Here is a 14,814-nt window from a genome sequence, read left to right on the forward strand (position 1 = left end):
CGCAATATTCCAAGTGGGATGTTACCATGATGTTGTAAAACTGCAACATAACTTCTGCCTCCTTGAACTCCAGTCCTCTAGGTATAAAGAGCAGCTTTCTTGATTATTCCACACTTATTTGTGATATTTTAAAGACCTTTGCACCTGAACCTCCAAGTCTCTTTTGACATCCAATATATTTAACTTCATACCATCTTGAAAGTATGTTAATCTATCTTTTTCAATCCAAACTGTGCAACCTCACACTTGCTTACATTGAACTCTATCTGCCACAGTTTTGCCCATTCACTTTGTCTATCAATATCCCTTTATAATTTCATGCTATCATTTACACTGTCTGCAATGCCACCTAATTATGATCCCTTTAGTCCAAATAGAAATATAGAATAGAGGAAGCTCAAAACCAGGCTGGCACATATGAGAAAGTTCAATCCCACTAACAAAGTCCAGTAACGTTGAAACTGACTTTTTAAAACCTCTGTCCTTGTGTATTGTTAAAAAGGAAAAAAAAACACAAGAGATGCTTGCAGTTTGGGAGAGGTAGCTTGCTGTTGAGCAGGTGGGTGTCACCCTTTTGTTATCTTTGTGGTCTCAAGATCAGTCTGAACTATTCCCAGTCTTAGAAAGGCTGTTATTTGAATTTCTGTTCATATCTGTAGGTGTAGCCTTCTGTGGGTCTCTCTCACCTCTCAGGCAGATGCAACTAATTTCATTTGGGATTATGTTCAGCATGGACTGGTCGAACCGAAGGGTCTGTTTCCACACTGTATAACTCTGTGACTCCATATCTGCAACCAGTTTTGGCTGCACCAAACTTACTCTTTAAAAAAAAATGTTGTATTAAAATTGAAAATTTCAACAGGGCTTTGGGGTCCTGACCTGTGGTCATGATACACAGCAAGTTTCACTTTGGGTATTAAATCCAAGCACACCAGGGCAAATGAAATGTGCAATGCTCATAGCTAACTATGAATGAAAAAGTTTTTAATTTTCTGTTCACAACATAAAGAAGTAATATTATAAACTAAACCAATTATAAATTTAATTTGGGTTACAAAATTTGTCCTCATAAAACTGCATAATAATCTCGACAATGTATGTTATGCTGCTGATAGACAAAACCACTGTTAACTGCTGCAATATTGGATATTAATTTTCTTGCTTTATAATTTTGGCAGAGGTTTGCCTATTTATACACCGAGCTGGAATTTGATGAATGTTATGCCAACAAAACAGAAGAGGACCCATCGAATTGACCCCAATATGATGTACCAAAAATACTTTTAAGTCTAAAATAGTTTGATTGATTAATTTGATTTCAATTCAGATTATCCTTGGTATCTAATATTATGAGGGTGCTAATTACATTATCCCTGACATAGCTAAATAGAGTCACATTAGTTCATCATTTTTGCGTTTTACTTGGTCATTAAAAAATGGGAGCTTTTCTACATTTCATTGACTTGTCACTGTATCCTGATCTGGCGTTTAATGATCATCTGGATTTGGGTATGCAAGCAATCCAAAAGGAAGCCAATCTAGGGAGAAGGATCACCAATCTGAAATCTTCCATTATACTTGGTTCTCGCTTCAAAGATGCTGAACATTTCCAACGTTTTTTTTATTTTGAATTTCCAACATAACAATGTTTTTGCATTGTAACGCAAAGCATCTAAGTATCACCTTTTGTAATCTCGTTTGAATTAAAGGGAACAAAGTTCTTTTAAAATGCGTAATTACAGGCAATGGTTAACACCAAACACATGGTTTAAAAGATACTTATACTGAAATAACAACATGTTGTTGAATTCATCTCTGAAAATGCAGCAACTTCACGCAATTAATTTAAATGATGAAGCAAAGTGATGCCATTTTAGCAAGGATGGCACAACGCTGACAATAACTATTGTATTTGCAGCCATATTTACAAATCTGCCATTCGCCAGAAGGTGCAGTGACAATTAGGAGAGCTCCATTATTTTAACACTAATTTCCATGGACAATTCTGGCCCAGTGTAGCAGGCAGTGAATTTTGTTGGGATCCATTTAAGCTTTAAATCACTTTTTTTTCAGGTTCAGTGGAAGTGGAGGAGAACGACATTTAATATGATGTAATATAGATGACAAGAAAAGTGTCATGTTATGTCACTTCCTTCATTTTAGCAATACCTGCATGGTCAGCATTGCCAGGATTCCTGAATGAGATTTAAAATGAATTGATGGTTTCCCAAAGGCAGTTGGCATGCAAAACTTTGGTTCTATATTTCTTTAATTGCAGACATTTACTAGAATGGAATTTCACCTGAGCAACGCATCATGTCAACACTCTGCAGAAGATATAGTTCTTTATATATTTGAGATATAAACTGCAGTTAGGAATATAGTCATTGTGTGGACAGAAATTCCAATTCACTAAAAGTCTATCCAGGAAGAATTTCTCAGCTGATAGCTATCATCTAGAACACAACGATGCGTATGCTTCTGGAAGAATTCTCTCCCAACCTCAGCAGGAGGAATACAAATCAATTGCTATTGCACATTCACGGTGAGACAGAGAGACACATGAGGTATTCAGTCAATGCCTTCCTCTGTTTATCTAATGGAGGTATTTAAGGACCTGCTCAAATCACTGCCATTGATACCACACTATGTGTTTTTGACAGGTCTTGCTACTTGTACTCCTCTGTGCAGAGCTCACTCTAAGCAGCCACGCTGAGGAAATTAAGATTCTTTCATTCGTTTCTGCGAAGTGGACATTACTGAACAGACCAGCATTTATTGACCATCTAGAAATGTCATGGAGAAGGTGGTAGTTAGTTGCCTACTTGAACTACTGCAGTTGTCAAGGGGTCTGTACACTCATAGTGAAGGCAATGAAGGGATGGCAATTTGGGGTGAATGAGAATGGTGTGTGGCTTGGAGACGAAATTGCAGGTGGCAGTGCTCCCATATAGCTGCTATCCTCGGTCTTCGAGGTTTAACTTTCTCAACTTTGAGGATGGCACTGCGGCCCAGTGGTTAGCATTACCGCCTCACAGCACCAGGGATCCAGGTTCAATTCCATCCTTGATGTCCGTCTGTGTGGAGTTTGCACATTCTGCCTGTATCTATGCGGATGTCCTCTGGTCCTCCCGTAGACCAACAATGTGTACGTTAGGTGGAATGGCAATACTAAATTGCCCCATAGTGCCCAGGGATGTGTAGGTTAGATGGATTATCGATGGGGAGTGCAGGGATGGGATAAGAGGTACATCTGGGTGGGATGGTCTTCAAGGATCAGTATGGATTTGGTAGGCCGAATGATCTTCCTCCACACAGTAAAGGTCCTATGAATTGTTCCATTGTGCAGTCCATGGAAGTGACCCTTTGTTTGAAAGTCGTCTGTTTGCTGTCTTTTATCAGGCAACACATTGTAATTAATAATGGTATTTTCTCCTAAAATGAATTTGTCTAGGTCTTTCAGTTACACATCCAGTTACCAGGATGTCAAGTGAGCATAACACGCCTTATTTGATGTTGAATTATCATTAAATTGAAGGGCAGTAGAATGCAATGGCACTGGCCTGTGATCACTGACCAAGAGTTGACTTGGAGCTTGATTGAGATTTGGCATGCAACATACTTTAGTAACATTGTAGGGACGGGAGACACATTCTGCTCCTATAAACTAGAAAAAGTGCCAATGGATGATGTTTTATAATCGGGATTTTCCAGGAGACAGAACCAACATTTCAGTTTATTACAGGCAGTACAAATGATTTTGAAAATTTCACTGAAGATCTGTTTAAGAGAGTGCTACAGTAGAGTGTTACACGTAAGAATAGGAGTATTGTAAGCTCAGAGCATTACTTGATGTTTGTGAAAAGCAATCCTACAAAACTATCAACAAATAAAGGCTGAAATGTTTATCTTGAGTCAAAACAAAATAAAGCCAACTGAAATTTGTGGTAGACATGATCGGCGATGATACTTAAATATAGCAACAGCAAACACAACTCAAATGCCAGCATCTCCTAAAAATGCTGAAACCTGATATACTGTATAATGTGATAGAATTTGTGATTCAAATACAATGTGCAATTTGTCTGCAATTTTTTTTTGAGAAATAATTATGCTGAGTTTCTGATCTTAAATCCTAATTTTGAGAATATATTATCGGCAAAAGAAAATTCCAATTAATTTTGATCTGGTAGTTGGAAGATTTCATAATGCATTTCAACATTCTAGTCCAGTAAGACAATCACAGACATGTTTAACAGATGCTCAGCCTTTGCTTGTGTAAAAGTGGCTGAAATATGTACAGCATTTAGTTTTGTAACAACATGCAGTTCCAGAATGTATGAAGGATCAACCTCTGAAATAATGGAAAATACTTTTTTAAAAAGCTTTGGATCATTGATCAGCAGTCATTATCCACAGCAGCTGAAACCTTTGCACTGTAATGACATATTGAAATATGACTAACACACAGGTGTGTTTCAAAGTGCTGAGATTCTTTGAAACTGTTCACCGAGAATGTAATCCCTTTCTCTAAAGAACAAAATTCCTACCCTGGTGAAGAAGGTCCCACTTCCTCCTTTATGCTGTTCGCAAAATCATCAGTGGAAGCATCATTTAAGTGGTATCCTGTTAAAACTACGCTCTGAGAAGTAGGCAGTGGATCCATAGTGAGTGAGACATATTTCTGCTAGTTATTGATCAACTGGACACGACAGAAAACAGAGAAGGCAATAAAAATCCTTCCTTGCCTGGCAACATGGATCATTTCCATAATGAAACTCCACCCCTGCTATTCTGAACAGTGGGTAGGGCTAATGCCTGAAAAAAAGCTTTCCTTGTTCCACGCAAGTGGCAGTAAAATTAAAGACGCTGAACTTAGAGCTTGCAGCTGTTGAGCTGTCATTACTGAATTTCTTGGTATTTTCTGACACTGATACATATTTTCTTCTTGACTTATGCAAATAAAAACATTTAGAATTGTGAAGGAAGCAGAAACTAAAAAGGCAATGCCATCATAAAGGACACAAATCTACTGGCAATAAATATGAAGATTATTCTGTTCTTTTTTTTAAAGTTGATTTGTTAAAGGAACTGTTGTGCTTTAACTCAGTGACCTGGCTTGGAGGAGTTTGTGATTGAATATCATGAATGGAATGTATTGACATACACAGTTGAACTGTCCCAAGTATTGAAGAGCACTGGCTTCATTATATGACTTTGTTGATTGTCCTTCCATGGAATTTACTGCGGTTGGAGTGAAAGTTAGTACTCAGGAATGAAATACATTGGCTATCCTTATCAGAAACAAACACTCCGAGGTCAGATTTCCATTTCCATTTGCAAAGTGGCTGCAAACCAGAGGGCATAGAGTTAAAAGTTTGGGGGAAGATTTGTAGCTCAGGTGCTCATTGTTGTAGTTCTGTTCACCGAGCTGGGCAATTGTGTTGCAGACGTTTTGTCCCCTGTCTAGGTGACATCCTCAGTGCTTGGCAGCTTCCTGTGAAGCGCTTCTGTGATGTTTCCTCCGGCATTTACAGTGATTTGTATCTGCCGCTGCAGCGGACAGCTGGAACTGACAACCGGAAGCGGCAGATACAAATCACTATAAATGCCGGAAGAAACATCACAGAAGCGCTTCACAGGAGGCTCCCAAGCACTGAGGATGTCACCTAGACAGGGGACGAAACATCTGCAACACAAATGCCCAGCTCGGTGAACAGAACCACAACGGCATAGAGTTAAGGCAATTGGCAAAAGATCAAAAGAAAGCAAGACGATTGATTTACCGATGTGTGTGACTATGACCTGGAATGTACTGCCTGAAACAGTCGTAGTGGCAGATTCAATCATGGCTTTCAAAAAGGAATTGTACAAGCGCCCAAAGAGAAGAAAGAAGGGAAGGGTCTGGGCAGGACACAGATGTGTAACTAAATAATTTTTTCTTATAGTTTGTTGTCATGGACATGATAGTCAAATACCCCCCTCCGAACTGTAACCATTCAATGATTCTATTTTTAAAACATAGCATGAAAACGATTCAGTTTGAATTCTAACACAGGAAAGGTTATCCATAGTCTCCACTCTAGCAAACTTATTATGCACAGAAAAAGTTATGTAAAACGCCACTCTAATTTACACTGCCTTCTATCTACAACAAAAACTTAAATCAAGCTAAAATTTAATCTGACATTTCACCCTGTGCTATATATGATTGTGCATTGCTGAAAAAAAAATATTTTATTGAGCTTTTTACCTGCACTCGTCAGGATAATTTGCAAGAATACCATTAAAAGTGAAAATCTACAGTTATACTGTATGAAAGGAGAGTCAAATGATTTAGAGTGGTGTTGCCACTGGGAATGCATCAGTTGATGATGATGTTAACTTTGTGTAAATTTTTATATGGACAGGTTGCCTCTGCTTTGTCATGCATTCCTCTGAGAAATGAAATAATGAACAGCTGTTACCTATTTTGCAGAGTTGAAACAGATGTAATGCTTATTCCTTTTAATTGGTCTTGTATTTTAAAAAAAAACTTAATTGAGAAAATGTTTTTAATGCCTACTACAAATCTGGCGAAGCTCACCAACTTTTACAGGTGCCCCCTAGAAAGCATTATATCTGAATGCACCATAACTTGGTAAGGCAACTCCTCTGCTCAAGACCGTGAGAAACTACAGAAAGTTGTGAACACAGCCCAGTCCATCACACAAACCAACTTCCCATCCATTGACTCCACCTACACTTTTCATTTCCACGGAAAGGCAGTAAACATCATCAAAGACCCCTCCCACATGGGTTATAATCTTTTTCAACCACAGAGTCAAGATGAGAGTGCTGCTGTGCTTTTCCAGCACCACTCTAATCTTGACTCTCTTCCAACTTTGTCCATCAGGCAGAAGGTACAAAAGCTTAAATGTACATACCAACAGGTTCAAGAACAGCTTGGCGGCACGGTGGCACAGTGGTTAGCACTGCTGCCTCACAGCACCTGAGACCCGGGTTCAATTCCCGCCTCAGGCAACTGACTGTGTGGAGTTTGCACGTTCTCCCTGTGTCTGCGTGGGTTTCCTCCGGGTGCTCCGGTTTCCTCCCACAGTCCAAAGATGTGCAGGCCAGGTGAATTGGCCATGCTAAATTGCCCATAGTGTTAGGTAAGGGGTAGATGTAGGGGTATGGGTGGGTTACGCTTCGGCGGGGCGGTGTGGACTTGTTGGGCCGAAGGGCCTGTTTCCACACTGTAAGTAATCTAATCTAATCTAAAACAGCTTCTTCCCGGTTGTTATTAGACTTCTGAATGGACCTTTCAAATAACTCTGCAAGTACTTTGTACTTTAATTCATGAATTCATGTAAGAGTCTGTTATCTCACTTTGTAGATTAGAATCAGTCTAAACATTGTGGCACAGACAGGGAATACCAGGGGCTAACACCTTCAACATATTGTCTAGCTAACACCAATTGTTACAGTTAACCTGAGAATGTAACTTTTAAAAAAAGAGATGAAAGACTCGACATAAAATTAATGTATTTTTGCTATAATGTAAATTTTTGCTATAAATTCTATGCCTTAGAATTGTGGCCTTCACAACCACCTGATGAAGGAGCGTCGCTCCGAAAGCTAGTGCTTCCAATTAAACCTGTTGGACTATAACCTGGTGTTGTGTGATTTCTACTGCCCCTAGAACATCCAGCACTGCATAGGAGGGTCAGTAACTGTCTCCAGTAAGCCAGAGTCAGGGCCACATCCTCACACTTACTCCATCTCTGCTTTTAGACCTACCTCCCACCATGGCTCTTGCTCCATCACTGATGTTGTTGCCTGCAACATCTTTCCTCATCCCAAATCTCCTCCCAGTCTCACATATCACTAACCCTGTGTGACGTCTGGGTAGCTTATGCACTCATTGAAGATACCTCACCATGTTTCGCTCATGTACACCTGCACTAACTGCAGTGCCACCCACTTTCACACACTTAATTCCTCCCTTTCTCTCTTCATAAGAGACAACAGCCCATCACAGGGTACAGAGAGCCTGGGAGAGGTGCCCATCATTTGAGGAGAAAATTCTGCTCCTGTGCTGAAGCATCCGATTAAGTGCCATTCTTCATTCCACTGCAATGTTCACGTGAACCCCGTTGGCATTGTCTAACCATTGACTGCAAGGTCTTCATTCGTTTTTGACTTGCAGGTACCAGCCAGATTTCCACCACCAGGAGCCAACTCCTCAATGTCTGAGGAAGAGAGTACCGAGGAATCTGGGAAAACACTCGTAAGACCATAAGACCATAAGACATAGGAGTGGAAGTAAAGCCATTCGGCCCACTCCACCATTCAATCATGGCTGATGGACATTTCAATGCCACTTGCCCGCACTCTCCCCATAGCCCTTAATTTCTTGTGAGATCAAGAATTTATCAATCTCTGCCTTGAAGACATTTAATGTCCCAGCCTCCACTGCACTCTGTGGCAATGAAGGATCCAAGCTGGCTGGCTCTGTAGCTGGTTGAGGAAGAAACGTCCCAGGCTACTAGTACTTGGAGGGCTGCTACAGACCAGGTACCAGCTCAGCCCCAGGCAGGAGAGGACCCAGTTGTGTTGACAATCACATACCCAGGGAGGACTAGGCATAGCAGGCAGGAGTGTGGGGGAGCAATGGCCCTCGTTGTCCAGAAACTGCAGGAGTGCAACGAGTCATGTGGCTGTCTGGTTGCCTCCACAGACTGCCATGGAGAGCCAGGCCAAGCACTCTCACAGTCCGCTGGAGAGGTTCTCATGTCATTACCACTCCTCCCTCCCCGCCCCGAGTCTTGGGTCCTCAGGATAGATGGTATGTAACAGGGGCACAGGGAAGTGACATGCATTCCAGGTGCCCCTTCCTCACACTGAGACAGGGTAGTGCCGGGCAGCACTCAGCTGGAGGAGGAACCACACACAGCCCATTCCAGGACACTCCAGAGGTGTCCTGGCTCTCCATCCTGAGTGACCCTTGGATGTTCATGTCAAGGAGATTCCTCCACCAAGCAGAGCCTCAGCCTCGAAGCGGCATGGTGGCTCAGTGGTTAGCACTGTAACCTCACAGTGCCAGGGACCCAGGTTCGATTCCAGCCTTGGGTGACTGTCTGTGTGGAGCTTGCACATTCTTTCCATATCTGCTTGGGTTTCCCCCAGGTGATCCGGTTTCCTCCCACAGTCCAAAGATGTGCAGGTCAGGTGGATTGGCCATACTAAATTGCCCATAGTGTTAGGTGCATTAGACAGAGGGAAATGGGTCTGGTTGAGTTACTCTTTGGAGAGTCGATGTGAACTTGTTAGGCCGAAGGGCCTGTTTCCACACTGTAGGGAATCTAATCATATCTGACCCATCCATATACGAATGCCGCTCCAGCTGCTCAACCAAATCTCCAGGGCCAATGGGCTGTCAGCTGTAAATCCAGTGAACACACTGGAGGGAGAGGAAGAAAACATTTATTGAGGACAATTGGTGGCGTAGGGTTAATCTACTGTATATTATTTGACTCTTTCTTATAAATGGCTCTGTTTTAACCTTTATCTATTGTCAATAAATGTGATGCTGGAAAAGCACAGCCGGTCAGGCAGCATCCAAGAAGCAGGAGAGTTGACGTTTCGGGCATAAGTCCTTCATCAGGAATGTGGGGTGGGAAAGTGGGATGAGAGATAAATAGAAGGTGGCTGGGGCTGGGAGCAAGGTAGCTGTGAAGGCAATAGTTAGATGCAGGTGGAGGGTGAGGGCGATAGGTCGGAGTGGAGAGTGGAGCGGTTAGATAAGAAGGAAGATGGGCAAGTAGGGCAGTTCAGGAGGGCTGTGGCTGACCACTTCAACTGCCCCTCCCACTCTGCCAAGGACATGCAAGTCCTGGGCCTCCTCCACCGCCAAATCCAAGCCATCCAACTCCTGGAGGAAGAATGCCTCATTTCCGCCTTGGGATCCCCCAACCACACAGCATCCATGTTGTTTTCACCAGTCTCCTCATCTTCCCTCCCCCCACCTTATTCCAGCTCCAACCCTCCAACTCAGCACCGCCCTCTTGAATTGCCTTACCCATCATCTTCCTTCCCACCTATCTGCTCCACCCTTCGCATCAATCTATCACCCTCACTCTCCACCTATATCTCCTATTGCCTTCCCAGCTCCCTTTCCCCCACCCCCACCCTCCTAATTATCTCCCAGGCCCCTTCCACACCCCACATTCCTGATGAAGGTCTTGTGCCTGAAACGTTGATTCTCCTGCTTGTCAGATGCTACCAGACCGGTTATGCTTTTCCAGCGCCACACTTTCCAACTCTGACCCCCAGTATCTGCAGCCCTCACTTTCTCCTTCCATCAATTGGCCTGACTGACAGTACAGCCCTGAATAAGACTGTTCCAGCATTAGACATGCCTTCATGTCCATCCAGGATTTACCATGAATTGATGTCAGTGTTGACAGCCTGTTGCAGCATCTGGAAGCAAGATAAATAATGTCCTTCTGACACTCATCCAGAAAGATCCCTATTCTTGCCGTGGTCTCTGTGTTCAAATGCATTGGTAGAAATGAAGAAGTTAATGATGTCTGGGGCTGGGAACTGCAAAGTAAACAGTGGGGGTAATGCATCAGGCTAGGCAGGAATTAGGGAATCTGCGGGTCTGAGCCTGTACAGTGTGTGGGTGTGGGTGTAATATCCTTTCCCTTTAAACATCTCAAAATGGGATCTTGCAGCCCTCTCCTTCTCAGATTAAGACACTGAGCTGTCTACTCCAAATATGGCCATAGTCATTTTCTTTCCCATTCCATACTTGCAATTTGCAACATGGTTGAAGGCAAAAGTGAGTGCTCTTTGATCAGCAGCTTGCAGCATTTGCCTCAGTCTATTGGGGTGTCCACAAATTCCAATTCTTCTTCCTTCCAACTCTTTTCATAAGCCCATAGACTTTGTAACTCCTCAGGTCCCCATTTAATCCTGCACCTGTCCACCTTCCAATCCAACCCCAGTCCCTGGCTCATGAGATGGCCATGCCAAATGTGGTCCTACACTCCTCTCCCATCTTGAAGCTAGCATGCTCCTATCTGTCAATAAATCCTCCTTCCCACCTTACCTCAGTCCCATTCGTGCTTTATTGAATAGCACTTGCAGATACTGTTGCCCCCTTCTTTCTCAAAGCTTGCCCCAGTCCTGAAGAATAATTTTCTGAATCTTCTCCTCCTAACATTAGCACACCTCCTCATTGGTGTCTCCCCTTTGTTTGTGTGGATGGAGCCAATGGATGCACGCTTGATTTAAACAGACAGCCCTGAATGAGAAGTGTCCAGACTCCTGACTTGTGACTGCACAGGTACCCAATGACGTTAGCACCAAGTCCTGGACAGGATGCTATGGAGCCACAGGACTGACTGTCACCCACTGGATTAGTGGTGCTGGAAGAGCACAGCAGTTCAGGCAGCATCCAACGAGCAGCAAGATCAACGTTTCGGGCAAAAGCCCTTCATCAGGCATAAAGGCAGTGAGCCTGAAGCGTGGAGAGATAAGCTAGAGGAGGGTGGGGGTGACTGTCACCCACTGTCTGGAATACAGAGACACAGAACCTCCTGACCAAGTATTGCCCACCTAGGTGGCTGACTATGGCCAATTCACTAGAATACTGTGGGAGGCAGCTCTTGACTTTCTTGTGCTGTGACCTCTGACCAACAGGTATCTCCATGGACTTCAGTGAGGGCAATGTCCTGTGCAAAGCTCTTCAGGTATTCAAACGGCTTTGAAAACCTCCAGCAGGTTCTATCTTGGAAGAGGTCATTCACCTGCACTGCCTGTGGGAAGAGCTTCAAGCAGACATCTGCTCTCGTAATACACCAGCGAGTTCACAATGAGGAGAGGTCATTCACTTGCTTATTGTGTAGAAGAGATTCACTCAGTCAACTATTCTAGTGAGACATCAACCAGTTCACATGTGGAAAGGCCAATTCAGCTGTACTTCATGTGGGAAAAGCATCAAGTATTCATATGAGCACCAGCAAATTCAAAATGGAGAGAGGTCATACATCTACTCTGTGTATGGGAAGGGATTCTCTCGGTCCTCTAACCTAGAAGCACAGAAGTGAACAGACAGATGGGCTTCTGCTGTTCTCAACGCTGTAAATCACATTCTGGATTGTTGGGGTCTGACAATATTTTGACTTTGAGACCTGGCTGCTTTCACATTGAGTACAGATATAAGATTGATTTAGCACACTGCTGTATAATAACAAGGTGCGTATCTCATGGGCTGAGGACTGTTGACCTCTTCCCATGACAGTGTTAGTAAACACGACAAGGCACATGGACACTGTGAGCATGCAGGATGACACAAAGTGTGTGAGCTCATAGGGACTGAGTGAGCAGCCCTGGGATGTGACCTGGTCCAATCTGTGAGTTGGCTCCCTATCCCTGCACTCACAGCTTCCCTGGTGCAGCCTTTCAATGCGAGTTGCCATGCATTCTGTAATTCAATACTTCCTCAACAGCCTGCAGATGGATAGGAGAGATGTCTTGATGTTTGTGAGGTGTTAGCAAATGGCAGGTCCATTCACCTGGTGCTGGTGAATCATACCCTGAGATGCTGCTTGGACCAAACCGATATCGAGGTCCTCATGGAACAAACAGCTGAAGACTCCATGTTCATGTTCTGGTGTCTTTGTTGAGTTTTCTCGATGTATAGCTTGTTTGCTCACTTGTAAGATAGGAAATTGAATTTTAATGAAGCAAGTTTGAGCATTAACAAGGCATTTAATAAGCAATAATCTCCTTTAATTGGTACCTTGTCAATGAGAAACTTACCACTCTGGTTGTTACAAGAAAAATGGATGAAATGAGACACTCTTGATGTCAAGACGGAATTTATCAGACTTCTCGTTGGATCCTTCCACAAATCTCACTGTTGCCCACATCATTCATACCTCAATAAGGTTCTGCCCAAAGTTTTCTTAAGTGAAAACAGGGAACTTCACTTTCTACTAATCCAAAGAAAGAAAGAAATAAGCATGTCATCATTAAATAAACTGATTCTGAAAATGAGTCAATGGACTCAAAGCATTAACTCTGTTTTCTCTCCACAGATACTGCTAGACCTGTTGGGATTCTTGAGCAATTTCTGATTTTGTTTGCTTCAGGTCTCCAGTGTCTACAGTTCTTTGTTTTATACTAGACAGAAAAATAATATTAGGACAGATGGTTTTATCCTCGGACTTGCCGCAATCTATGGTCAGATGATCAAGGGAGTCACTTGAGGTTAGTATATATATTTTTTCAAAACCATTTTAATTCATGGAAGCTCTCAGCTATGACAGGACTTGGAGAAGTTAAGGCTGGAAGTGACAGTTCATGAACGAGATTCGTTGAGATGAAGTACTATCAACTGTAATCAACATTTCAGAGTGGAAGTAAACAGGTTGTGTGATGGAGTGGATATTGAAATTTCTGAGTAAAAATGATATTGAAGTTATTATTACATTAAATTTGAAAGAAGGTCCTGGATGGAGGATGGGATCAATGACTAAATTGTAAATTTTCTGGTACAGAACAGAAGAGTTTGGTACATTTTGTTGTATTTATCAATTGTGTATTGACAAATTCCATGAATCATTCTTAAAACTCAAAAGTTATACAAAGTCACTATTCGCTGTTTCTTTCAATTTTGAATCATAGCACATTACATGGTGGTCTTAAACATTGACACTCCAGTAAAAATCATCTTCCTCTTCCTGCTCAAATAGTTTTCAATTAGGTTGCTTCCAGCTGCTTGAAACAAGGAAAAACAGAAGCACAACGTATACACTTTTAATACCTGTCACTGACATAACTCATGTTACACCCAGTTGAACAACAATCCTATAATATTACCAACAAGAACAATAGCACTGTACCCTGTGCCGGATAGAACTCTGCAGGAGAGCTTAGTATGATTGAAAAGCACCTTATGGCCAATTTTCACTTGTGGCCGAACAACATGCTATGACTATATGACAATAATGTTGGATTCAATTGAAAATGCCATTTTGCAGTTGCTAATCTGGAGGTTATTTCATTTCAGATTCCACTAGAGCCACACACAAACTATGCAATTACATCCTTTTGTGAAATGGCACAGTCAAGCATTGATATTTACACAATATAGCAAACTATTAATCAGATCCTTTTATTATTAACAAGCCTTTGTTCTTTTGTAATGAGCACTCCATTATTCTCCTGTGGAGGTAGCAGAACTGAGCTTCCCCTTGCCTTCTCTTGTAACTTTTATTTCTGGTTAAAGTAGGCCCCCAAGTTGAGGTAGTTTATATCATGAGGAAGCAAAAGTTGAACACGTGTAGAAATGCGCCCTTCTGGTATACATCTGTCATACCCCAGCACAAATACAGTGGGAGAGTTACAACCCTAGACCAGATCTGTGAGCTCCTTACCTTACCCAGCAGCCTCCAATTGCCTCAAACAAAGTCATTGGTGCAGGTTTGTGTGGGGATTTTCACACATTCTGCATTTCTCAAAGGCCTGTAGATCATTGGTCAGATATTGAGCCACAGTCTAGTGCCCAGCTTCATATAGCTGAGATTGACCTAAAATCTGATCCCCCCCCCCCCACAACTCCCACTCCCATACCCCTCAAACTCCCATCACCTTCAATATTTAGGAAATCCTTATAAATAGGTACATTGGACGGTTCCAATATTTTGAGAGACAAAACCAACTTGCCTTTCGACCACTAAACATTGGCTGGACGTTCCAGGTTTCCCACTCTTACAAATAACTAAATATGTTCCTGATGAGCTATATGGCAGATCTTCT

The 14,814-nt window shown here is 42.4% G+C and overlaps 1 protein-coding gene across 2 annotated transcripts in view; it reads right to left on the reverse strand.

Moving 5' to 3' along the window:
- The window catches only part of arhgap18 (Rho GTPase activating protein 18), a 138,193-nt gene that overhangs the window by 88,925 nt on the left and 34,454 nt on the right, over positions 1-14,814 (reverse strand). Inside the window, exon 1 of one of the 2 annotated variants that reach the window (XM_072556034.1) lies at positions 4,551-4,702. The exons of the other annotated variant lie outside the window; for it this stretch is intronic. Coding sequence (XP_072412135.1) covers positions 4,551-4,666 — 116 coding nt within the window. The 5' untranslated portion in view covers positions 4,667-4,702. Of the gene's footprint in view, positions 1-4,550; positions 4,703-14,814 lie in introns of those variants that run through there. 2 annotated transcript variants of the gene reach the window in all.

The sequence above is a fragment of the Chiloscyllium punctatum genome, chromosome 3, assembly GCF_047496795.1.
Source record: "Chiloscyllium punctatum isolate Juve2018m chromosome 3, sChiPun1.3, whole genome shotgun sequence".
NCBI lineage: Eukaryota > Metazoa > Chordata > Chondrichthyes > Orectolobiformes > Hemiscylliidae > Chiloscyllium > Chiloscyllium punctatum.